This window comes from Bufo bufo, chromosome 2 (assembly GCF_905171765.1).
Source record: "Bufo bufo chromosome 2, aBufBuf1.1, whole genome shotgun sequence".
Taxonomy (NCBI): domain Eukaryota; kingdom Metazoa; phylum Chordata; class Amphibia; order Anura; family Bufonidae; genus Bufo; species Bufo bufo.
Genome location: NC_053390.1, coordinates 238949861 through 238976269, shown reverse-complemented (window position 1 = coordinate 238976269; position 26409 = coordinate 238949861). Strand labels below are relative to the sequence as shown.

Genomic DNA, 26409 nt, shown 5'->3' with positions numbered 1-26409 from the left:
CGAGTGGTTATTTCAGTCAACGTTGCTCTTCTATCAGCTTGAATCAGTCGGCCCATTCTCCTCTGACCTCTAGCATCCACAAGGCATTTTTGCCCACAGGACTGCCGCATACTGGATGTTTTTCTCTTTTCACACCATTCTTTGTAAACCCTAGAAATGGTTGTGCGTGAAAATCCCAGTAACTGAGCAGATTGTGAAATACTCAGACCGGCCCGTCTGGCACCAACAACCATGCCACGCTCAAAATTGCTTAAATCACCTTTCTTTCCCATTCTGACATTCAGTTTGGAGTTCAGGAGATTGTCTTCACCAGGACCACCCCCCTAAATGCATTGAAGAAACTGCCATGTGATTGGTTGACTAGATAATTGCATTAATGAGAAATAGAACAGGTGTTCCTAATAATTCTTTAGGTGAGTGTATATGGCATAGATAAAGGACACACATAACATAGATCACGGAAACACTTGACATAGAATATGGGATTATATGGAGTTCAGATGATAGACACAGATGATATAGATGAGGAAATCATATGGCATAGTTCATACATAATTATAGTTAACATACCTCAGGTACAGTGGTTCTTGAAAGTTTGTGAACCCTGTAGAATTTTCTATATTTCTGCATAAATTTGACCTAAAACAACATCAGATTTTTACATTCCTAAAATGAGATAAAGATAAAAATCAAATAAGTAAAAAAATAAATATTATTTATTTATTGAGGAAAATGATCCAATATCACATGTCTGTAAGTGGAAAATGTATTTGAACCTTTGGGATTAGCAGAAAATTTGAATGTAAAATAAAAATCACATGTTTTCAATAGTGTTGAGCGCGAATATTCGAATCGCGAATTTTAATCGCAAATATCGCCACTTTGAGAATTCGCAAATATTTAGAATATAGTGCTATATATTCCTATCCATGAATTTATCACAAAATTATCGTGAATATCGGCACTAAGCAACATCCCTAGCAACCAATAGGAAAGTTGCCTACCCCTTAGGCTGGATTCACACAGGTGTTGCGGGAAAATGTGCGGGTGCGTTACGGGAACACCCGCGATTTTTCCGCGCGAGTGCAAAACATTGTAATGCGTTTTGCACTCGCGTGAGAAAAATCGCGCATGTTTGGTACCCAAACCCGAATTTCTTCACAGAAGTTCGGGTTTGGGATCAGTGTTCTGTAGATTGTATTATTTTCCCTTATAACATGGTTATAAGGGAAAATAATAGCATTCTGAATACAAAATGCATAGTAAAACAGCGCTGGAGGGGTTAAAAATAAAAAATAAAAATTTAACTCACCTTTGTCCACTTGATCGCGGAGACCGGCATCTCCTTCTGTCTCCTTTGCTGAACAGGACCTGTGGTGAGCATTCATTACATGAACAGGACCTTTGGTGACGTCACTTCGGTCATCACATGATCCATTACCATGGTAAAAGATCATGTGATGGATCATGTGATGACCAGAGTGACGTCACCAAAGGTCCTGTTCATGTAATGAATGCTCACCACAGGTCCTGTTCAGCAAAGGAGACAGAAGGAGATGCTGGTCTGCGCGATCAAGTGGACTAAGGTGAGTTAAATTTATATTTTTTTTTTAACCCCTCCAGCGCTGTTTTACTATGCATTCTGTATTCAGAAAGCTATTATTTTCCCTTATAACCATGTTATAAGGGAAAATAATAATGATCAGGTCTCCATCCTGATTGTCTCCTAGCAACCGTGCGTGAAAATCGCACCGCATCCGCACTTGCTTGCGGATGCTTGCGATTTTCACGCAATCCCAATTACTTCTATGGGGCCTGCGTTGCGTGAAAAACGCAGAATATAGAGCATGCTGCGATTTTCACACAACGCACAAGTGATGCGTGAAAATCACCGCTCATCTGAACAGCCCCATTGAAATGAATGGGTCGGGATTCAGTGCGGGTGCAATACGTTCACCTACCGCATTGCACCCGCGCGGAAATCTCGCCCGTGTGAACGCAGCCTTAGTGTTGATTGAGAATATTCTAATCACAAATTTTTATCGCGAATATATTACTTTTACGATTTTTGTAACTAATGAGTGGAGATCCCGAATTCTCAAATTTGCAAATTTATGGCAAATATTCGGACAAAAATTAGCAAAATATCGCGAATTCGAATATTGCCTATGCCGCTCATCACTAGTGACAATCAGGTGTGAGTGGGTGACCTGTTTTATTTAAAGAACAGTTATCTATCTAATGCAGATATACCGGTAGTTGAAAGTTGTGGCCAAGGAAGATTCTAGCTTTCTGCTGCCTGAAGTGATAATGGTGCTCCCCCTTGTCAAATTCTCAATCAAACCCCTTACCCAGTCCTACTGCTAAAGGCATATTGGAATTGTACATTACATACAGTACATCATACCTATTAAGGCCCTATTACAAGGAGCGAATATCATACAGATTCTCGTACATGCGAGCGAAAATAAACAAGAATCGTGTGATGTAATGTCTGAATGATTCAAAGACGAGCAACAAATCACTCATTTCTGGTCCACAGAATGCTAAAAAACGATCGCTCCTCCTTAAAGGGGTTGTCCAGGTTTAGAGCTGAACCCAGACATACGCTTATTTTCACCCAGGCAGCCCCCCTGAGCTAGCATCAAAACATCTCATGCTCCAATGCCATCCCTTGCCCTTGTCACGACGGGGAGTGGGGGAAACCCCCCACCGTGCGGTGTCAAAGGGAAAAAGGGGATCAGCCTGGCCAAAAGGAGTAATAAGGGAGCAGGTCACCTCCTACTGCATCCCTAATCCTCTCCCTGACTCCTCACTGTATGAGTGGACCCCGATGGTAGGACGACTCATACTCAGGATACCTAGAAACCCTAAGTCGCCCTGGTAATCCCTCACTTAGGAGCAGGGAAGAGACGACCTGTTCATCCCAGTCATGGAGGAACAGGAGTCTCTATCTGAGGCCAGGCTGCAAGGAGAGGGGAACACATACAGCTATAGAGATGGCAGGTAAGCGAGACCTATAACTCACTTACCTGCCACAGACACACTGACTGGAACCTGTGCACTAGTGCTGCTGTCCACACCAACATAAGGACACAGCACACACCACAAACCACACAGGGACCCAGGACACCCATAGCTGCAATACACATAAGACACCATAAAAACATCTTCTATGACCACAAGGCTGGCCCTCACTGGACAGATGGAATATGAAGACCAGGAAGATAGCTCCAGCATACACCATGGCTGGAGTACCCCCCAGCTTCAGGCATCCAGCAGAGGCTAAATAGCCCAAGCAGCCACACCCACACACACATAAACCCAGTGTTAAAACACTAGGAAGGGAGTTAACCCTTCCGACACCAGACAAGGGGAGGAAACCACTTAAAGGGGAAGAGCACACACAAGCATGGAAAGCTACACATTGCCGCAGGCAACAACATGCGTGGAAACCATGTCACAGCAATCACCCAGAAGGCCGAGACACTGCCACGGGCAACTGCAAGTGTAGCAACAGTGTCACAGCGCACACCATAGGCCGTGACAGCCCTGCGCTAGATCACGCAGGGCAAGGGCTCTTTTGTTTATCATAATACACTGCCGGGCGGAAACTTCCGCCTGGCAGTGTGTTTGGTGACATCACCGGCTCTGATGGGCGGGCTTTAGCGCTGCCCTAGCCATTTTACTGGCTAGGGCAGCGCTAAATCCCGCCCATTAGTGCCGGTGACATCACCGGGCTTCCTGGCAGCCCGTCACCGGATCTCCAAAATATGCCTTTGCATTGTAGCTTTCCATGCTTGTGTGTGCTCTTCCCCTTTAAGTGGCTTCCTCCCCTTGTCTGGTGTTGGAAGGGTTAACTCCCTTCCTAGTGTTTTAACACTGGGTTTATGTGTGTGTGGATGTGGCTGCTTGGGCTATTTAGCCTCTGCTGGATGCCTGAAGCTGGGGGTTTCTAGCTCTGAACTGCTCCGATGCTCAAGTCAGGGGGGCTGCCGGGGTGAAAATGGAGGTATGTCCGGGTTCAACTCTGAACCCGGACAACCCCTTTAATAGATCTGTTCATATAATATTGAGTTGTCTACTCGCTAATGATCTCATACATACCTTTACATGTGGAACGATTTAAAAGTGAACAAGTAACTACCGCAAGTATGAACGATTATTTATGTGTATAACATGCAAAATTTTCATTGTTAACAAATCGCTACATCTTTGATCGTTTATAGTGATCTTGAATGACATTTGCTGGTGTAATAGTACCTGTAAATGCTGTGATGTTATCTGATACGGGAGTTCTCTTTCCTCATCTTCTCTATTTGGACCAGATCGCCATGATAAATTATTTCAGCCACGTCTCGTCTCTACAGAGTTTGCCACATAAACATATTACAGTACATTCCTCACTTTTCTATCATCCTCCTGGCACCTTAACAGTACTACATACTGCTGATACTCTCAATACTGTGTCCACTGTGCTCCCCAATTCCCCAAAATACTATACATATGAAATAACAGTGCCACACAGATAGTCCCTAAACTTCTCCCAAAAGTCTCACCAAGTAATAGTTCTCTGCCAGAGGGCTTTCATTAGTAATAGTGCCCCCTGCAGTGCTAATGCTCCTTGAAAGTGCCCCTATTAGTAGTAGTGCCCTCCATATTGTGTCCCATAATAATGCTCTCACAGAACCCCCAGTAGTAACAGTGCCCTCATATTTATAATGCCTCTATACTGCCCCCAGTATTTAATGTCCCTAGTATTTATAATTGTACTGCCCACAGTATTTACAATGGTCTCCTGTAATTCCCTCCAGTACTTATAATGGTCCTCTGTACTTCCCCAAGTACAGTATGTTTAATGCCACCAGTTATTATAATGGCCCTTTGTAATGCCCCTGTACTGGCACCAGTAGTTCTGGGAAAGAAAAAAAAAATATTCACCTTACTCTCGCTCTATGCCGCCATCTGCTACAGTATGTATGCTGGCGGCCTAAGTTCCCTGATGCCCGGGGCAAACATCACAATGTTTTCGCGACTTCCAGGTCTCATTGACGTGATGATGTTTTCACATCCAACTGTGCTTGGAGACAACACCTGCTTCATCATACTGCCTCTTAGGCTTCAGGCCTAATATCCTAAGGCCTATGAGAGTGAACACTGGGACAGTGTGGTGTGGCCCTGGTTGTGGTGCTGTCTGACTCAGGGGCCCCATGCAATCATGTGGTTTGCATGGAGGTAAAGACCACCACTGTCAACAATTAGTAGAAATGTTTGGTTATTGCTGCACACAGGGGCACGCCACGGATACTGAAAGCAAAGGTTCATATACTTTTGCTGCTCACAGACATGGTGATATTGGATTGTTTTCCTCAGTAAATAAATGACAGCCTAATATTTTTTTTGACTGGGATTTAATTATCTTTATCTACTTTTAGGACTCGTGTTTTAGGTCAAATTTCTTCAGACTGCAAAGAAAAAGGGGGTCATTTAGCACATCCCAATGCGCAGGGGCACGTTGCTATGGCTGAAAACACTGTAAAACAAAACATGCAATGCAACAGCTCTCTGAAAACCAAATAAAGTACAAAAATTCATAATAATTGCTAATGCTATACTTATAAATTAGAGATGCTTGGCAAATACATTTTGTACAAAATTATTTGAGCCCGTCTGCCGCACGTCAAGGCGATCTCTTTAAGACGGGTTCCTAACACTAAATTCTACCTGTTATGTGCCATGACGGCTACCATACAATTCAGGGAGTGTAGGTTCCACATGCATGCTGGGCCTGCTTTAATTTGTGTCATTTTAGTGCCAAAATGGCCTCCATTATATCCAAGGAATGCAGGTACTACCATGCATACCGGGCCCACTCCACACCTCTCCTGGTGCCAAAAGGCCACCAAAGAATGCAATGAGAGTCCACACTATACCTCTCCTGGTGCCAAATGGCTTCCAGTGAATGAGGGAGAGCAGGCTAAGCTATATACTCACCAGCTCGTCTGCCCCATAGGCTGATTTTAATTAGTGTGAGCATATAGCTTGGCCTGCTCTCCCTCACTCACTGGAAGCCATTTGGCACCAGGAGAGATATAGTTGTGGACTCTCATTGCATTCTTTGGTGGCTATTTAGCACCAGGAGAGGTGTGGAGTGGGCCCGGCATGCATGTTGGTGCCTGCATTCCTTGGATATAATAGAGGCCATTTTGGCACTAAAATGACAGAAATTAAAGCAGGCCCAGCATGCATGTGGAACCTACACTCCCTGTATGGTAACCGTCATGGCACATAACAGGTAGAATTTAGTGTTAGGAACCCGTATTACAATGATCGCCTTGACGTGCGGCAGACGGGCTCAAATAAATTTGTACAAAATGATTTGCCAAGCATCTCTAATTTATAAGTATAGCACTAGCAATTATTATGCATTTTTGTACTTTATTTGGTTTGCAGAGAGCTGTTGCATTGCATGTATTGTTTTACTAATTTCTTCAGAAATATAAAAAATTCAGAAAGGTTCACAAACACTGTATGCATGGAAATTATTCGTAATGATTGGTGTGTATGTAAATATATATATATACACACACTAGCAAAATTCCCCGGTTTTGCACTGGTCTATTTTGTTTGTTTTTTGTGGTTAACAAATATCCACAGTGCCCCCATAGCAGTGACATACATAGTACCCACATAACAGTGACATCCACAGTGCCCCCATAACAGTGACATCCACAGTGCCCCCATAACAGTGACATTCACAGTGCCCCCATAACAGTGACATTCACAGTGCCCCCATAACAGTGACATTCACAGTGCCCCCATAACAGTGACATTCACAGTGCCCCCATAACAGTGACATTCACAGTGCCCCCATAACAGTGACATTCACAGTGCCCCCATAACAGTGACATTCACAGTGCCTCCATAATAGTGACATCCACAGTGCCCTCATAACAGTGACATTCACAGTGCCCCATAACAGTGACATTCACACTGCCCCATATCAGCAAAATCCACAGCTCTCCCATTAAATTGATAGTATTACAGTGACATCCTCAGTTCCCCTATGACAGTGACATATACAGTGCACTTATAACAGAGACATCCACAATGCCCCCATAACAGTAACATCCACAAAACCCCTATAACAGGGACATCTACAGTGCCCCCATAATAGCAACATGTACAGCACCCCATAACAGAGACACCACACTGCTCCCATAACAATGCCATAATTCACAGTTGCCCATCCACCGTGCCCCCATAACAATGACATGCACTATTCCTACATAACAGTGACATACACAGCACCCACATAACTGTGACTTCGGCAGTGGCCTATAACAGTAACATCCACAGTTTCCCCATAATAGTTACATGATCCACTGTGTCCCTATAATAGTAGCAACCTGGTGTAAAACTGTGTGTATGTTAGTGAGGCTAACATATGTCAGTGAGAGTAAGAATTAAAGGGGTTATCCAGGAAAATATATTTATGACATCCTCAGGATAGGTCACCAGTATCAGATCTTCGGGGGGGGGGGGGGGTCACCTGGGACCCTTGCCGATCAGCACCACATACTCAAGCATCACAGTATATTGGTCACATGGCCTAGTTCAGCTCAGCCCTATTCAAGTCAATGGGGCTAAACTGCAATACCAAGCAGTGCCACTATGCAACATACGCCGCTGTCCTTAGAAAGCTGCCGAGAGCTTCAGTGAGCACAGCGGCTCCCTGAAACAGCTGATCTGCAGGGGTTGCCGGGACTTTAAGTGAGGCTAATAGTAAAGAACATGCAAGCTTCTATTGGCCAGTAGGGGTCATTTGACTGTGTGTATGTCAGTCAAGGAATGACCGATGAGTTCTATTCGCTAATACAGGTAATATGATGGTGGCAAATGTGCTTTTTGGCGAATACCTCAAGAATGGTAGGTCCTAGAGAGCTAAAACCTCTCTAACCCCCTGAATTACCTATATGCCAAATTTGGTGTAGATTGGTCTAGTCATTTGGCTGTGCGTAAAACAGATACAGACAACATAAATTTATATATTAAAAAAATTACACGGCACTCCCACAGATGTGATTCAAAAGTAGTGTTCTTTAATTACCAAAGCTTTGGTGATTAAAGAACATTACTTTTGAATCACACCTTTGGGAGTGCCATGTAATTTTATATTTTATTGGATGTTGGATCACCTCCACAACTGCTGGCACACCGTAACTTTTTTTGATCGCTGTGCCGCTTTCATTATACATATACATTATATATATATATATATAGGTAAAACATTATACTTCATGTTAAAATAATCTTGGTCCGATTACCCCTGTTCTTTATTGTCATAAAGTTCTGCTGAATTTTGTAATCCACTGCTTGCTGTGAAATTCCATCTTTTTGCTTCATGCCATCTTTCTCTCTGTTCTCTCTCTGTTTCTATTTAAAAGAATGAATAAACTAGAGGTGGGACAACGAATCCGTCGAATCTACGAATCCCTCGAATCTTGCTGGATTCGTGGGATTTGTGGACTTGAATCCGACGAATCCCGCCGCAACATCACTTCCCCGCGCCACGTCCCCACGCCTCCCGAGACGCCTGCTATTTCCCCAGTGGCTGTGCCCCCCCCCATGTGCCCCCCCTACTGAAATGTGCCCCCATTCATTTTTACCACTCACAGGAGTGTACATTTCTTCTAAACTGTAATCGGTATCCTCTGACCTGGTCCTGCAGTAACTTTAACTTTAAATCAGCGCTCGCTCAGTAACAACTAACAGGCAGTGCGGGCGGTGCGCCTGCTCCTCCCACTAGGTAGCACAGGCGCGTGATGTCACTGTGAGCACTACCCGCTCACTGCCTGTAGGCTGTAGCTTGGCCCTGTTATCAAAGCTAGCTGAGGAGTGGTGTAATGTACTAGTAGAGATGAGCGGCCGCTTATTTAAAGTTAAAGTTACTGCAGGATATGGATTACAGTTTAGAAATGTGACTGTCAAATGTACACTCATGTGAGCATCGGGGAGGGGCATCTGTGGATGACACTGTTATGGGGTGGGATCTGTGGATGACACTGTTATAGGGAGGGGGATCTGTGGATGACACTGTTATGGGGTGGGATCTGTGGATGACACAGTTATAAGGAGGGGGATCTGTGGATGACACTGTCATGGGGTGGATCTGTGGATGACACATATAGCATAAGATGCTATATACGGTATGTGTCATCCACATATCCCCCTCCATAACAGTGTCATCCACATACCCCCCATATAAGTGTCATCCACAGATCCCCCCATAGCAGTGTCATCCACAGATCTCCCTCCATAACAGTGTCATCCACAGATCCCCCTCCATAACAGTGTCATCCACAGATTCCCCTCCATAACAGTGTCATCCACAGATTCCCCTCCATAACAGTGTCATCCACAGATTCCCCTCCATAACAGTGTCATCCACAGATCCCCCTCCATAACAGTGTCATCCACAGATCCCCCTCCATAACAGTGTCATCCACAGATCCCCCTCCATAACAGTGTCATCCACAGATGCCTCCATAACAGTGTCATCCACAGATGCCTCCATAACAGTGTCATCTACAGATCCCCCCTCCATAAGTGTCATCCACAGATCCCCATAATTCTTATGTACAGGATTCGTAGGATTCGAGATTCGAAAGATTCAATATATTCGAGAACCTTTTTGGATTCGGATTTGAAAAAAATTTGATTCGTCCCACCTCTAGAATAAACAAATGAAGTAATTAATTTATTCAGTTGATATTTTGCATTAAAAGGGTACTCCAGTTAGAGAAAGTTATTCACAGGATGGTGGATAACTATTAGATCAATGGGGGTCCTACTGATGGGTCCACCATGATCACGAGAACAGGGGACCACCCCTAAAATAGACGGAGCGCTGGTGGAAAATGTGCAACGCCTCTCCATTCATTTCTATGGGAGCACTGGAGATAGCCGAGCATTGTACTTGGCCTAGCTATAACCTTTGTATGTACCTACGGAGTGTACTGTTTTATTTTACTTGTAGAAAAATGCATAAATTAGAGAAGTTTGGTCCACTGTACCTTTTGCATTCAACTTAAATGCTATGTTATAGCATATGAGATAATAAATTCTGCTTTCTATCCAACATACAGAATAGCCCGATTGTCAGCAAGGACACAGGCCGCTGTCTGGAGGTAGAGATGTCCAAGGATGCCAATTTTGGACTGAGGCTGGTGGTGCAGAGATGCTCTGGACAGAAATGGATTATAAGAAACTGGATAAAACATGGTCGGAATTGATGGTTATTGGAGAGGAGGTGTTCTAATTAGACCTGAGGAACATACAGAGATGCCTTCTTGGTTAAACACAAGAAAAGAGGACATTTTCTACCATCTGTTCATGGACCACTGAACATCACATGATAATAGCCATCCCACTATGCGGACAGGCTGTCATGGATTCCGTGTGGAAATACCAAAAGGAAGAGATGGGCAGAGCACGTCAAAGTTGGAGGATTAAAAGACTGGAAAAAGTTTGTGTTTGTACTTCAGAAGGGTATAATAAAAAGCTTCTCTCTGCTGGTAAATTTAATGTTACAGACTGGTGCACAATTCCTACAATGAATGATCATGTGCCTTTTTATTGTACTTCCTATACAAGAGAACAGAGCATCCCTCATATCAGCATGTGTGATTAATTGTGCAAAATAATATGTAAATAAGATGCAAATGTAAGTAAGCAATAATCACCAATGGGCAAAAAATATAGCTGCTGTCATTACCCCAACAGTTTGATAAAAGCACTGGCAAGATCATTGTGCAGGTGTGGTTTGGTCATAGAGAAGATCTTCATCTGTGCCACTGTTACAGTACAATGGAACAAATTGTATCTGTTCCTTGAGGTACAAATTCATTCATAGATAAATAATTACATTACCTGATTGATCTATCTGGACGAGAGGTTCACAGATACTGGGACCTTCATTCCTTTGATGGTCAGAATAATTATTAATGTGCTACTTCTTAACGAACGTGTCAGATTTATTCACCAGTGTCTTCTCATTAGAAGAGTCACTAATCTAGTCAATAGCTTTATTGAAATTTAAACCTAAAATAGTTAGAAATAAATATATGAGTAGTTTGCTTAAGAAAAGACAGAAAAATAAGATGTTTTGTTGAAATTATCATACGGTGATGAGGAGATTATTCTAACCCCTTAAAGGGGTATTCTCATCTCATACATTGATGGCATATCACTAGGATATACCACCAAAGTAAGAAAGATGCAGGTCCCACCTCTAGTACTCGTTCCTGTCTCCAAAACAGGCCCTCCAAAGTGAAGGAGGGCGCACGGCACTGTCCTGAAAATAGCCAAGCACATACTCGGCTATGTCTGGTAGTTCCATAGTAATGAATGGAGAAGTGGCAGTGCTTGCGTGGTGCGTTTTCTATTCAACACTATATGACTTCCAAAAATAACTGAGTGCTTTCACTTGGCTATTTTCTGAACTCCCAAAGAAGTGAATGCAGAGCACTCCATGCATGTCGGTGTTCTCTCCTTTGCTTTGGGGCCCCCACACCTATTTGATATTGTGACATATCTTAGCAATATGCCAACAATGTCTGAGATGGGTATAACCATTTGTTGTTGAAAATAGCACTACCTAGAAAAGTATATATAATTGATATGATAGATATTCAATGTGTATTTAATTCACCAGGTAAAATAATAATTTGGTAAGCAATTTTCAAAAACACAACACCTTTTACCTGAAAACAGACCCATTTTGCTATCCTTAGACAACTCCTTTTTCTTAATGTTAACCCCGTGAAATGGAAAAGTAGGACAACATATATATGTAGAATATTATAATGTTTCTTCTATAAAATACTACAAACACTGTAGCACATGTTAGATAAAACCTTATGACACCACATATTTTCTGCATTTCAAACTGTAGACCATCGATTACAACAGCACCAGTTGTCCAATGGAGATTATTGTGTAATAGCAAATACAATGCATTTTTCACCTTTTTGGGATCAATCTTGTGATTCACATTGCTTAGACTGATACAAAACTGGAGAGTTTCTTTAAAAAAAAAGTATGTTATGTCAGTCACCATTTCAAGTCCCGAAATTCTTCACACAATTAAAAGTCCACTATAAATTGTGTCATTTAGTATTGTATGTATACTGTACTATGTTACATGGCATCAACATCAGAAGGGGCATTTTATGGCATGGAAAAAGAAAACATTCTTCATAATGAGGAAAAAGTCTTATATCTTTCTGTGTTTTGGAGGTCCTCTGCCTCTCTTCACCATTATGCTATATACACTGCTCAAAAAAATAAAGGGAACACAAAAATAACACATCCTAGATCTGAATAAATTAAATATTCTTCTGAAATACTTTGTTCTTTAAATAGTTGAATGTGCTGACAACAAAATCACACAAAAATAAAAAAATGGAAATCAAATTTTTCAACCCATAGAGGTCTGGATTTGGAGTCACACTCAAAATTAAAGTGGAAAAACACACTACAGGCTGATCCAACTTTGATGTAATTTCCTTAAAACAAGTCAAAATGAGGCTCAGTAGTGTGTGTGGCCTCCACGTGCCTGTATGACCTCCCTACAACGCCTGTGCATGCTCCTGATGAGGTGGCGGACGGTCTCCTGAGGGATCCCCTCCCAGACCTGGACTAAAGCATCTGCCAACTCCTGGACAGTCAGTGGTGCAACGTGACGTTGGTGGATAGAGCGAGACATGATGTCCCAGATGTGCTCAATTGGATTCAGGTCTGGGGAACGGGCGGCCCAGTCCATAGCATCAATGCCTTCGTTTTTCAGGAACTGCTGACACACTCCAGCCACATGAGGTCTAGCATTGTCTTGCATTAGGAGGAACCCAGGGCCAACCGCACCAGCATATGGTCTCACAAGGTGTCTGAGGATCTCATCTCGGTACCTAATGGCAGTCAGGCTACCTCTGGAGAGCACATGGAGGGCTGTGCGGCCCTCCAAAGAAATGCCACCCCACACCATTACTGACCCAATGCCAAACCGGTCATGCTGGAGGATGTTGCAGGCAGCAGAACGTTCTCCACGGCGTCTCCAGACTCTGTCACGTCTGTCACATGTGCTCAGTGTGAACCTGCTTTCATCTGTGAAGAGCACAAGGCGCCAGTGGCGAATTTGCCAATCTTGGTGTTCTCTGGCAAATGCCAAACGTCCTGCACGGTGTTGGGCTGTAAGCACAACCCCCACCTGTGGACGTCGGGCCCTCATATCACCCTCATGGAGTCTGTTTCTGAACGTTTGAGCAGACACATGCACATTTGTGGCCTGCTGGAGGTCATTTTGCAGGGCTCTGGCAGTGCTCCTCCTGTTCCTCCTTGCACAAAGGCAGAGGTAGCGGTCCTGCTGCTGGGTTGTTTCCCTCCTACGGCCTCTTCCACGTCTCCTGATGTACTGGCCTGTCTCCTGGTAGCGCCTCCATGCTCTGGACACTATGCTGACAGACACAGCAAACCTTCTTGCCACAGCTCGCATTGATGTGCCATCCTGGATAAGCTGCACTACCTGAGCCACTTGTGTGGGTTGTAGACTCCGTCTCATGCTACCACTAGAGTGAAAGCACCGCCAGCATTCAAAAGTGACCAAAACATCAGCCAGGAAGCATAGGAACTGAGAAGTGATCGGTGGTGACCTGCAGAACCACTTCTTTATTGGGGGTGTCTTGCTAATTGCCTATAATTTCCACCTGTTGTCTATCCCATTTGCACAACAGCATGTGAAATTGATTGTCACTCAGTGTTGCTTCCTAAGTGGACAGTTTGATTTCACAGAAGTGTGATTGACTTGGAGTTACATTGTGTTGTTTAAGTGTTCCCTTTATTTTTTTGAGCAGTGTATATACATAATTTAACATACCGGCCTAGAACTGAATTCAGTTCTTTGGAGATGATACCTTGTTTCCAACAGTACATATAAATCTCCCTGAATCGGATAAAGTTTTAGAATGATGCTGCAGGTACACCCCAATCTTATTCCTAAACAGATACTATATGCAAAGTATGGTTAACTGAATATGTATACAGTATATATATATATATTATATTAATTAATTATCCTATAAAATATAGGTAAGGTTATTCTATACCAAAATGTCAGCTAGCAGAAATCAGTTTCAATGGTTCAAAGATGGCTGCCTCCAATGGCTGAAAAGGTGGTCAAGCCGCTGGATTCGATGGATCAAGATGTCTTCAGGTCTCAAGATGTTTCAAGATGTTTTCTTCAAGATGACCATCCCAAGCTGAGTCAAGAAGATGATCCCTCTGTCAGCCCATACCATCTTTTTATCCCATCTAAAATGGGACTGGTCTAGTTTAATCAACATCTAGTGACATCACTTTATAACTAATAGGACCTCCCCTAGTGATTTCGCAATACAATCCTTAATTCTATTCTACCACCAGATGTCACCAGAGGTCCACGTATACATTTTGGGAATTAATTTGGATTTTACTTATTAACTGATTTTCAAAACAGGATTTGGAATGTCTAACAGGGAAACAATAGAATGTTGACTCTCACCAAGCAATTATATATACACTTTGTTAACTTCCAGTCTAATTATACAATCTAAAGTCCTACTCTATTCATATAAACACCTTTTGTATACAATTCCCCCAGACATCCATTCTATTTCTAAATCTAGGATTAAATCTATCTAATTAAGACAAATACTATAAAGTCCCTTTTCTATTCATTGGGAGAGACCAATTGCTGGTGATATTTTGGTCTATTATCTTAAAGTGAAAATACATTATTTGCTTATAATCACCCATGTCTACATCCCAAGAAAAGTAATTCTTTCACGTACACATTGAGACTCTTAGAAGAAATTCACCTAATTCTTATAATATATACCATAATGAATATACTTATATATAAGACACATATGATTATACTACTTCCTATATCTTTGGATAATAACATGTAGGATATAATATCTAATAATGTGAATCACTCTCTTTCTATTCACTGAAGATAAACTAAAACTTAGCAAATTTCTACTCCAATGTCTTATCTAAATAAATACTTTTTATTAGACCTTGTGAAACCTCCTTCTCACAAAAGCAGACTTGGGTAAACACTTTTGTACAGATTGTTAACCTAAAGTTAGTAATTCTGAGTACAAAAGATCCTGAACTCATCCTGCCCTTTCAAAATAAGACAAAATGGTTGTTATACAGCACAGATATTAGGATATCAAAGTCTATATATATATGATGGATTATTTTATGTTCAAAAGTTCTGACAAAACACTTGTTGCAGGCAACTAAATTATCGTTTCTGAGCAGCAGATCGTTCTAAACAGTGATCTGCTGCCCAGAAACAACGCAGCTGTATGGTGAAGAGCAATCACAATAGCGACCTCTCATCTTCACACTGTGGAGGTGATCGCTTCATGTAAATGCAGAAGGGGGAAGGAACGACATTCTACTGCTCCTCGGCCCATATAAATCTACCTTAATTCATTTATCTGCATGCAGATTTAAAAGGTGGTATGCTAAACTGCTTTCAGCAATGATCTATTGGCTCCAGAAGGGATCTGATCTTTGAGCAATCAACCACTACCGAAGGGTCCTGTTACATCAGCAGCCTATAGTCGTTGCTGGCCTTCCTAATGTCTATTAGAAATATTATTCATTTAACTACTACTACTACTACAATTTTTGCAATCACCACCACTCCCCTCCTTGCTCTGTGTGCAATTGCACATCTGATTCTTATTTTTAATTCTGCTTCTGCTGGCTTCCCTCTCACTCCTTGACTGAACTTAGGTTCTTAGTTTAGTATTTTAACCAGTGAAGGTATGCTATTCTGAATGTCTGCTTGTATAACAAACTTCTGTCTGTTTATCGATTCTAATATTTCTTTGCCTGCCTTGACTTTACCCTGTCTACCATACTGACCTTTTGCTGCCTGCCCTGACCACAGATACTTTCAAGGAATAGCATGAACTCTGCCAGCCTTGACCTCTGCCTGTTTACCAATTAAGAGTATTGTCTGACCCCTTGTTGCTCCACTGTCTTTGACCTCCATAGGTCAGCTGCCAACTACACTAGGACTATCCCAAAAAGTAGCAGCCTGGTGGCTCCCCTGCAGCCAAGTCCAGATCCCTGTACAAAGTTTAAAAGGTAAAAATCAGGAGATCACCAGGATAATGTCCTTAGGACTAGCCCAAACTCAAACCAGTTAGTTGGTACAGTGGGTCCACACCCATTGCCCATTACATGTCTCAATAATAGGGGAGCCCAGAGCCAAACTGTATGCAACTCAAAGATTTGATTTACAATGACAATCCCCTGATGAGCAAATTCAGTTTACTATAACTGTCTCTATAGGGATATCACATCATACTCATTTATACAGCTCCTATGTGTAGTAATAGGAGTAGACTCCTCCTAGTGGCTCCTCTGTGACACAGAGCAATTAATTGGGTGCCTGTATAAAAATATATGGTGCAGCTTCCACAGCAACAAAAACTTTGCCAACATAAATATTTGCCAACTTTGGCAACAACATTTTTTGTAAACCATCAATTAATTACCATTTATTTAGTATTATTTGTCTATACAAGCAAGGGTGTTTTCTCAGTAATTACAGCATATTGAAGACTCCCTCCCACTTCTTGCATGTTTTGGGATGACTTTGATTGTAAAGTTAGGCAAATCCCAGAATATTACTTAGAAATGGAAGTTGAACATGGAAACATCTTTCAAATAATGATTAGTGATGAGCGGGAGGTGCCATATTCGATTTCGCGATATTTTGTGAATATTCGATTGAATATTCGTCTTATATTCGTCAAAATCGAATATTTGTCATTATTAGGGATGAGCGAACCCGAACCCGAATTTTGGGGTGTCCGTGACACGGACCCGAACCCGAACATTTTCGTAAAAGTCCGGGTTCGAGTTTGGTGTTCGGCGCTTTCTTGGTGCTTTTTGAAAGGCTGCAAAGCAGCCAATCAACAAGCATCATACTACTTGCCCCAAGAGGCCATCACAGCCATGCCTACTATTGGCATGGCTGTGATTGGCCAGTGCAGCATGTGACCCAGCCTCTATATAAGCTTGGGTCACGTAGCGCTGCACGTCACTCTGCTGATACAAGTGTAGGGAGAGGTTGCAGCTGCGACATTAGGGCGAGATCAGGCAGTGATTAACTCCTCCAAAAGACTTCATTCAGTGATCGATCTACAGCTGTGGATCATTGAACTGCTGCTATTCAATTGCTCAGTGTTTTTAGGCTGCCCAGAGCGTTTTTCAGTCCCTTTTTTCTGGGGTAATCGGCGGCCTTTTGTGGCTTGTGGTGCGCCAGCACAAGCTGCCACCAAGTACATTTAACCATCAATAGTGTGGTTATTTTTTGCTATATCCTACATCAGGGTCAAGCTTTCATCAAGTGCATTTAACCATCAATAGTGTGGTTATTTTTTGGCCATATACTACATCAGGGGCAAGCTGAGCCGGTCACCCAAGTGCATTTAACCATCAATAGTGTGTTATTTTTTGCTATATGCTACATCAGGGTCAAGCTGTCATCAAGTGCATTTAACCATCAATAGTGTGGTTATTTTTTGGCCATATACTACAACAGGGGCAAGTTGAGCCTGTCACAAAGTGCATTTAACCATCAATAGTGTGGTTATTTTTTGGCCATATACTACATCAGGGGCAAGTTGAGCCTGTCACCCAGCGCCTAAAAAATAGGCCTCACATTTATATTCATCCAAATCTGTCATTACTGCTTTAGCTGGTCAAGTTATTTAGTGTCCGTCAAAGCACAGTTTTTGTTCTGGGTTGAAATACAATTCCTAATTTTGCAATTCTCAAAATTAGTGGTTTCTGCTGTATCAGGCCTACTTTAAATCTATCCCTAAAAGGGTATATTAGATTCAAGGTGCTGATAGGGTAATTCTCAAGAACTTCACACACACTCTACAGTGCAGATCCAAGTCTAATTCTGTGATTAAACGTATACCTGTCACCCAGCGCCTAAAAAATAGGCCTCACATTTATATTCATCCAAATCTGTCATTACTAGGGATGAGCGAATCCGAACTGTATAGTTCGTGTTCGTACCGAATTTTGGGGTGTCCGTGACACGGACCCGAACATTTTCGTAAAAGTCCGCGTTCGGGTTCGGTGTTCGGCGCTTTCTTGGCGCTTTTTGAAAGGCTGCAAAGCAGCCAATCAACAAGCGTCATACTACTTGCCCCAAGAGGCCATCACAGCCTTGCCTACTATTGGCATGGCTGTGATTGGCCAGTGCAGCATGTGACCCAGCCTCTAAATAAGCTTGGGTCACGTTGCGCTGCACGTCACTCTGCTGATTGAAGCATAGGGAGAGGTTGCAGCTGCGACGTTAGGGCGAGATTAGGCAGTGATTAACTCCTCCAAAAGACTTCATTCTGTGATCGATCTGCAGCTGTGGATCATTGAAGTGCTAATATTGACTTGCTCACTTTTTTGAGGCTGCCCAGAGCGTTTTTAGATCACTTTTTTTCTGGGGTGATTGGCGGCCATTTTGTGACTTGTGGTGCGCCAGCACAAGCTATCACCAAGTGTATTTAACCATCAATAGTGTGGTTATTTTGTGCTATATCCTACATCAGCTGCAGGCTGAGCCTGTGTCACCGAAGTGCATTTAACCATCAACAGTCTGGTTATTTTTTGGCCATATACTACATCAGCTGCAGGCTGAGCCTGTGTCACCCAAGTGCATTTAACCATCAACAGTCTGATTATTTTTTGGCCATATACTACATCTGGTGCAGGCTGAGCCTGTGTCACCCAAGTGCATTTAACCATCAACAGTGTGGTTATTTTTTGGCCATATACTACATCAGGGGCAAGTTGAGCCTGTCACCCAGCGCCTAAAAAATAGACCTGACATTTCTATTCAACCAAATCTGTACTGTTTTAGCTGGTCAAGTTATTTGTAGTGACCGTAAAAGCACACTTTTTGTTCTGGGTTGAAAAACTATTCCCAAATTTGCCATTCTCAAAATAACTAGTTTCTGGTATATGAGGCCTACTTGAAATCTATCCCAAAAAGGATATCTTACATTGAAGGTGCTGATAGTGTCATTCAGAAAAACCTAAGACACACGCTACCGTGCAGATAGAAGTCTGATTCTGTGATTAAACCTATACCTGTCACACAGTGCAAAAAAAAACAGGTCTCACATTTCTATTCAAGCAACTCTGTACTGTTTTAGCTGGTCAAGTTATTTGTAGTGACCGTAAAAGCACTTTTTTTTTCTGGGTTGAAAAACTATTCCCAAATTTGCCATTCTCAAAATAACTACTTTCTGGTATTTGAGGCCTACTTGAAATCTATCCCAAAAAGCATATCTTACATTGAAGGTGCTGATAGTGTCATTCAGAAAAACCTAAGACACACGCTACCGTGCAGATAGAAGTCTGATTCTGTGATTAAACCTATACCTGTCACACAGTGCAAAAAAAAAACAGGTCTCACATTTCTATTCAACTAAATCTGTACTGTTTTAGTTGGTCAAGTTATTTGTAGCGACCGTAAAAGCACTTTTTTTTTCTGGGTTGAAAAACTATTCCCAAATTTGCCATTCTCAAAATATCAAGTTTCTGGTATTTGAGGCCTACTTGAAATCTATCCCAAAAAGGATATTTTACATTGAAGGTACTGATAGTGTCATTCAGAAAAACCTAAGAAGCACGCTACCGTGCAGATAGAAGTCTGATTCTGTGATTAAACCTATACCTGTCACACAGTGCAAAAAAAAAACAGGTCTCACATTTCTATTCAAGCAAATCTGTACTGTTTTAGCTGGTCAAGTTATTTGTAGTGACCGTAAAAGCAAATTTTTTTTTCTGGGTTGAAAAACTATTCCCAAATTTGCAATTCTCAAAATAACTAGTTTCTGGTATTTGAGGCCTACTTGAAATCTATCCCAAAAAGGATATCTTACATTGAAGGTACTGATAGTGTCATTCAGAAAAACCTAAGACACACGCTACCGTGCAGATAGAAGTCTGATTCTGTGATTAAACCTATACCTGTCACACAGTGCAAAAAAAAACAGGTCTCACATTTCTATTCAACCAAATCTGTACTGTTTTAGCTGGTCAAGTTGTTTGTAGTGACCGTAAAAGCACTTTTTTTTTTTCTGGGTTGAAAAACTATTCCAAAATTTGCCATTCTCAAAATAACTACTTTCTGGTATTTGAGGCCTACTTGAAATCTATCCCAAAAAGCATATCTTACATTGAAGGTGCTGATAGTGTCATTCAGAAAAACCTAAGACACACGCTACCGTGCAGATAGAAGTCTGATTCTGTGATTAAACCTATACCTGTCACACAGTGCAAAAAAAAAACAGGTCTCACATTTCTATTCAACTAAATCTGTACTGTTTTAGTTGGTCAAGTTATTTGTAGCGACCGTAAAAGCACATTTTTTTTTCTGGGTTGAAAAACTATTCCCAAATTTGCCATTCTCAAAATATCAAGTTTCTGGTATTTGAGGCCTACTTGAAATCTATCCCAAAAAGGATATTTTACATTGAAGGTACTGATAGTGTCATTCAGAAAAACCTAAGAAGCACGCTACCGTGCAGATAGAAGTCTGATTCTGTGATTAAACCTATACCTGTCACACAGTGCAAAAAAAAAACAGGTCTCACATTTCTATTCAAGCAAATCTGTACTGTTTTAGCTGGTCAAGTTATTTGTAGTGACCGTAAAAGCAAATTTTTTTTTCTGGGTTGAAAAACTATTCCCAAATTTGCAATTCTCAAAATAACTAGTTTCTGGTATTTGAGGCCTACTTGAAATCTATCCCAAAAAGGATATCTTACATTGAAGGTACTGATAGTGTCATTCAGAAAAACCTAAGACACACGCTACCGTGCAGATAGAAGTCTGATTCTGTGATTAAACCTATACCTGTCACACAGTGCAAAAAAAAACAGGTCTCACATTTCTATTCAACCAAATCTGTACTGTTTTAGCTGGTCAAGTTGTTTGTAGTGACCGTAAAAGCACTTTTTTTTTTCTGGGTTGAAAAACTATTCCAAAATTTGCCATTCTCAAAATAACTAGTTTCTGGTATTTGAGGCCTACTTGAAATCTATCCCAAAAAGGATATCTTACATTGAAGGTACTGATAGTGTCATTCAGAAAAACCTAAGACACACGCTACCGTGCAGATAGAAGTCTGATTCTGTGATTAAACCTTAACCTGTCACACAGTGCAAAAAAAAACAGGTCTCACATTTCTATTCAAGCAAATCTGTACTGTTTTAGCTGGTCAAGTTATTTGTAGTGACCGTAAAAGCAAATTTTTTTTTCTGGGTTGAAAAACTATTCCCAAATTTGCCATTCTCAAAATTGTGGTGAACGGGAACAATGAGGAAAACATCTAATAAGGGACGTGGACGTGGACATAGTCGTGGTGGTGTTAGTGGACCCTCTGGTGCTGGGGGAGGACGTGGCCGATCTGCCACAGCCACACGTCCTAGTGTACCAACTACCTCAGGTCCCAGTAGCCGCCAGAATTTACAGGGATATTTGGTGGGGCCCAATGCCGTTCTAAGGATGGTAAGGCCTGAGCAGGTACAGGCATTAGTCAATTGGGTGGCCGACCGTGCATCCAGCACGTTCACATTATCTCCCACCCAGTCTTCTGCAGAAAGCGCACAGATGGCGCATGAAAACCAAGCCCATCAGTCTGTCACATCACCCCCATGCATATCAGGGAAACTGTCTGAGCCTCAAGTTATGCAGCAGTCTCTTATGCTGTTTGAAGACTCTGCTGCCAGGGTTTCCCAAGGGCATCCACCTAGCTCTTCACCAGGGGTGGAAGAGATAGAATGCACTAACGCACAACCACTTATGTTTCCTGATGATGAGGACATGGGAATACCACCTCAGCACGTCTCTGATGATGACGAAACACAGGTGCCAACTGCTGCGTCTTTCTGCAGTGTGCAGACTGAACAGGAGGTCAGGGATCAAGACTGGGTGGAAGACGATGCAGGGGACGATGAGGTCCTAGACCCCACATGGAATGAAGGTCGTGCCACTGACTTTCACAGTTCGGAGGAAGAGGCAGTGGTGAGACCGAGCCAACAGCGTAGCAAAAGAGGGAGCAGTGGGCAAAATCAGAACACCCGCCGCCAAGAGACTCCGCCTGCTACTGACTGCCGCCATCTGGGACCGAGCACCCCAAAGGCAGCTTCAAGGAGTTCCCTGGCATGGCACTTCTTCAAACAATGTGCTGACGACAAGACCCGAGTGGTTTGCACGCTGTGCCATCAGAGCCTGAAGCGAGGCATTAACGTTCTGAACCTTAGAACAACCTGCATGACCAGGCACCTGCATGCAAAGCATGAACTGCAGTGGAGTAAACACCTAAAAAACAAGGATGTCACTCAGGCTCCCCCTGCTGCCTCTTCTGCTGCTGCCGCCTCGGCCTCTTCTGCTGCTGCCGCCGCCTCGGCCTCTTCTGCTCCTGCTGCCGCCGCCTCGGCCTCTTCCTCTGCTTCTGGAGAAACGTTGGCACCTGCCGCCCAGCAAACATGGGATGTACCACCAACACCACCAACTGCGTCACCAAGCATCTCAACCATGTCACACGGCAGCGTTCAGCTCTCCATCTCACAAACATTTGAGAGAAAGCGTAAATTCCCACCTAGCCACCCTCGATCCCTGGCCCTGTATGCCAGCATTTCTAAACTACTTGCCTATGAAATGCTGTCATTTAGGCTGGTGGACACACACAGCTTCAAACAGCTCATGTCGCTTGCTGTCCCACAGCATGTTGTTCCCAGCCGCCACTACTTCTCCAAGAGAGCCGTGCCTTTCCTGCACAAACAAGTGTCCGATAAAATCAAGTGTGCACTGCGCAACGCAATCTGTGGCAAGGTCCACCTAACCACAGATACGTGGACCAGTAAGCACGGCCAGGGACGCTATATCTCCCTAACTGCACACTGGGTAAATGTAGTGGCGGCTGGGCCCCAGGCGGAGAGCTGTTTGGCGCACGTCCTTCCGCCGCCAAGGATCGCAGGGCAACATTCTTTGCCTCCTGTCTCCTCCTCCTCCTACTCAGCTTCCTCCTCCTTTTCTTCCACCTGCTCATCCAGTCAGCCACACACCTTCACCACCAACTTCAGCACAGCCCGGGGTAAACGTCAGCAGGCCATTCTGAAACTCATATGTTTGGGGGACAGGCCCCACACCGCACAGGAGTTGTGGGGGGGTATAGAACAACAGACCGACGAGTGGTTGCTGCCGGTGAGCCTCAAGCCCGGCCTGGTGGTGTGCGATAATGTGCGAAATCTCGTTGCAGCTATGGGACTAGCCGGTTTGACGCACATCCCTTGCCTGGCGCATGTGCTGAATTTGGTGGTGCAGAAGTTCATTCGCAACTACCCCGACATGTCAGAGCTGCTGCATAAAGTGTGGGCCGTCTGTTCGCGCTTCTGGCGTTCACACCCTGCCGCTGCTCGCCTGTCTGCGCTACAGCGTAACTTCGGCCTTCCCGCTCACCGCCTCATATGCGACGTACCCACCAGGTGGAACTCCACCTTGCATATGCTGGACAGACTGTGCGAGCAGCCGCAGGCCATAGTGGAGTTTAAGCTGCAGCACGCACGGGTCAGTCGCACTGTGGATCAGACACACTTCACCACCAATGACTGGGCCTCCATGCGAGACCTGTGTGCCCTGTTGCGTTGTTTCGAGTACTCCACCAACATGGCCAGTGGCGATGACGCCGTTATCAGCGTTACAATACCACTTCTATGTCTCCTTGAGAAAACACTTAGGGCGATGATGGAAGAGGAGGTGGCCCAGGAGGAAGAGGGGTCATTTTTAGCACTTTCAGGCCAGTCTCTTCGAAGTGACTCAGAGGGAGGTTTTTTGCAACACCAGAGGCCAGGTACAAATGTGAAAATAAATAAAGATATGGCACTCAATATCTGGAGGACTGCTCAAAGCAAATTACTTTATTACTACTACTATAACAGTTCTCAATTATTAAAAGATTTAAAATGTCATACAAGATACGTAAATTGTACAGAAATTAAATAACAAAAGGATAAAACATCACAAATGACGATAAGATAAAAAATCACTTGAGGTATAAATGTGTATGTCAGACAGCTTGTAGGTGCTTTCTGAATTTCTGATTAGTCCACCACAGAAAAATTGGTTATCAGCACTATATAGGCTGTTTGTTAGTAATTCTCTGAGATTTTTGATAGTCACCAATTCTTCAGTTAGTAAAATAATAAGCGATTCTTGATGTTATAACGCAATGATAGACTTTACGAAAGAGTCTATTCTTGGGAGGAATCTGGACCCCACATTACCACCATTTTGGCATACGCAAGGACACTTACAGCTCTACCTCCGTTTTAACCTCTTAAGTGACTGATTCGTCCTACATAAAGACTTATGCCTGATAGCTTCTTGGAATGACACAGTTCCACTCTTCATCTAAATTGAAGCTAAGGAAAATCTGAACACGTGGGACGCTGAAGGATTGGCGACCAAAAGGAAAAAGCCGCACTCAGAGGTTGGAGGTAAGGGAATAAGGCAGCTCGATAATAGGTGGGACGCCACCCAGAGCTAATAATTCCCGTATTTCTACAATTTGACAAATTTCAGATCTGTGTGATAAGAATAACATGACTCTTTCGTAAAGTCTATCATTGCGTTATAACATCAAGAATCGCTTATTATTTTGCTAACTGAAGAATTGGTGACTATCAAAAATCTCAGAGAATTACTAACAAACACCCTATATAGTGTAAATAACCAATTTTTCTGTGGTGGACTAATCAGAAATTCAGAAAGCACCTACAAGCTGTCTGACATACACATTTATACCTCAAGTGATTTTTTATCTTATCGTCATTTGTGATGTTTTATCCTTTTGTTATTTAATTTCTGTACAATTTACGTATCTTGTATGACATTTTAAATCTTTTAATAATTAAGAACTGTTATAGTAGTAGTAATAAAGTAATTTGCTTTGAGCAGTCCTCCAGATATTGAGTGCCATATCTTTATTTATTTTCACAATTTACTAATCTCTTGGTGTTTTTGGAGTTAACACTTAGATAGTGAGCACCTTTTCTATCCTACGGATTGGTAGAGCCACCCCATTCTGTAAACAGGTACAAATGTGGCCAGACAGGGCCCACTACTGGAGGACGAGGAGGACGAGGATGAGGAGGAGGTGGAGGAGGATGAGGATGAAGCATGTTCACAGCGGGGTGGCACCCAAAGCAGCTCGGGCCCATCACTGGTGCGTGGCTGGGGGGAAACACAGGACGATGACGATACGCCTCCCACAGAGGACAGCTTGTCCTTACCTCTGGGCAGCCTGGCACACATGAGCGACTACATGCTGCAGTGCCTGCGCAACGACAGCAGAGTTGCCCACATTTTAACGTGTGCGGACTACTGGGTTGCCACCCTGCTGGATCCCCGGTACAAAGACAATTTGGCCACCTTACTTCCTACACTGGAGCGTGATAGGAAGATGCGCGAGTACAAGCGCACGTTGGTACACGCGCTACTGAGAGCATTCCCAAATGTCACAGGGAAACCAGTGGAAGCCCAAGGCGAAGGCAGAGGAGGAGCAAGAGGTCGCCAACGCAGCTGTGTCACGGCCAGCTCCTCTGAGGGCAGGGTTAGCATGGCAGAGATGTGGAAAAGTTTTGTCAACACGCCACAGCTAACTGCACCACCACCTGATACGGAACGTGTTAGCAGGAGGCAACATTTCACTAACATGGTGGAACAGTACCTGTGCACACCCCTCCACGTACTGACTGATGGTTCGGCCCCATTCAACTTCTGGGTCTCCAAATTGTCCACGTGGCCAGAGCTAGCCTTTTATGCCTTGGAGGTGCTGGCCTGCCCGGCGGCCAGCGTTTTGTCTGAACGTGTATTCAGCACGGCAGGGGGCGTCATTACAGACAAACGCAGCCGCCTGTCTACAGCCAATGTGGACAAGCTGACGTTCATAAAAATGAACCAGGCATGGATCCCACAGGACCTGTCCATCCCTTGTGCAGATTAGATATTAACTACCTCCCCTTAACAATATATTATTCTACTCCAGGGCACTTCCTCATTCAATACTATTTTTAATTTCATTTTACCATTATATTGCGGGGCAACCCAAAGTTGAATGAACCTCTCCTCTGTCTGGGTGCCGGGGCCTAAATGTGTGACAGTGGCCTGTTCCAGTGGTGGGTGACGTGAAGCCTGATTCTCTGCTATGACATGAAGACTTATTCTGCGCTGACATGAAGCCAGATTCTCTGTTACGCG

General features: G+C 43.2%; 1 protein-coding gene across 1 annotated transcript in view; it reads left to right on the top strand.

Moving 5' to 3' along the window:
* The window catches only part of GALNT9 (polypeptide N-acetylgalactosaminyltransferase 9), an 832217-nt gene extending 821922 nt beyond the window's left edge, over positions 1 to 10295 (top strand). The window contains exon 11 of the mRNA XM_040416273.1: positions 10149 to 10295. Within this exon, the coding sequence (XP_040272207.1) occupies positions 10149 to 10295 (147 nt within the window). The remainder of the gene's footprint in view (positions 1 to 10148) is intronic.
* Positions 10296 to 26409: the final 16114 nt, after the last annotated feature.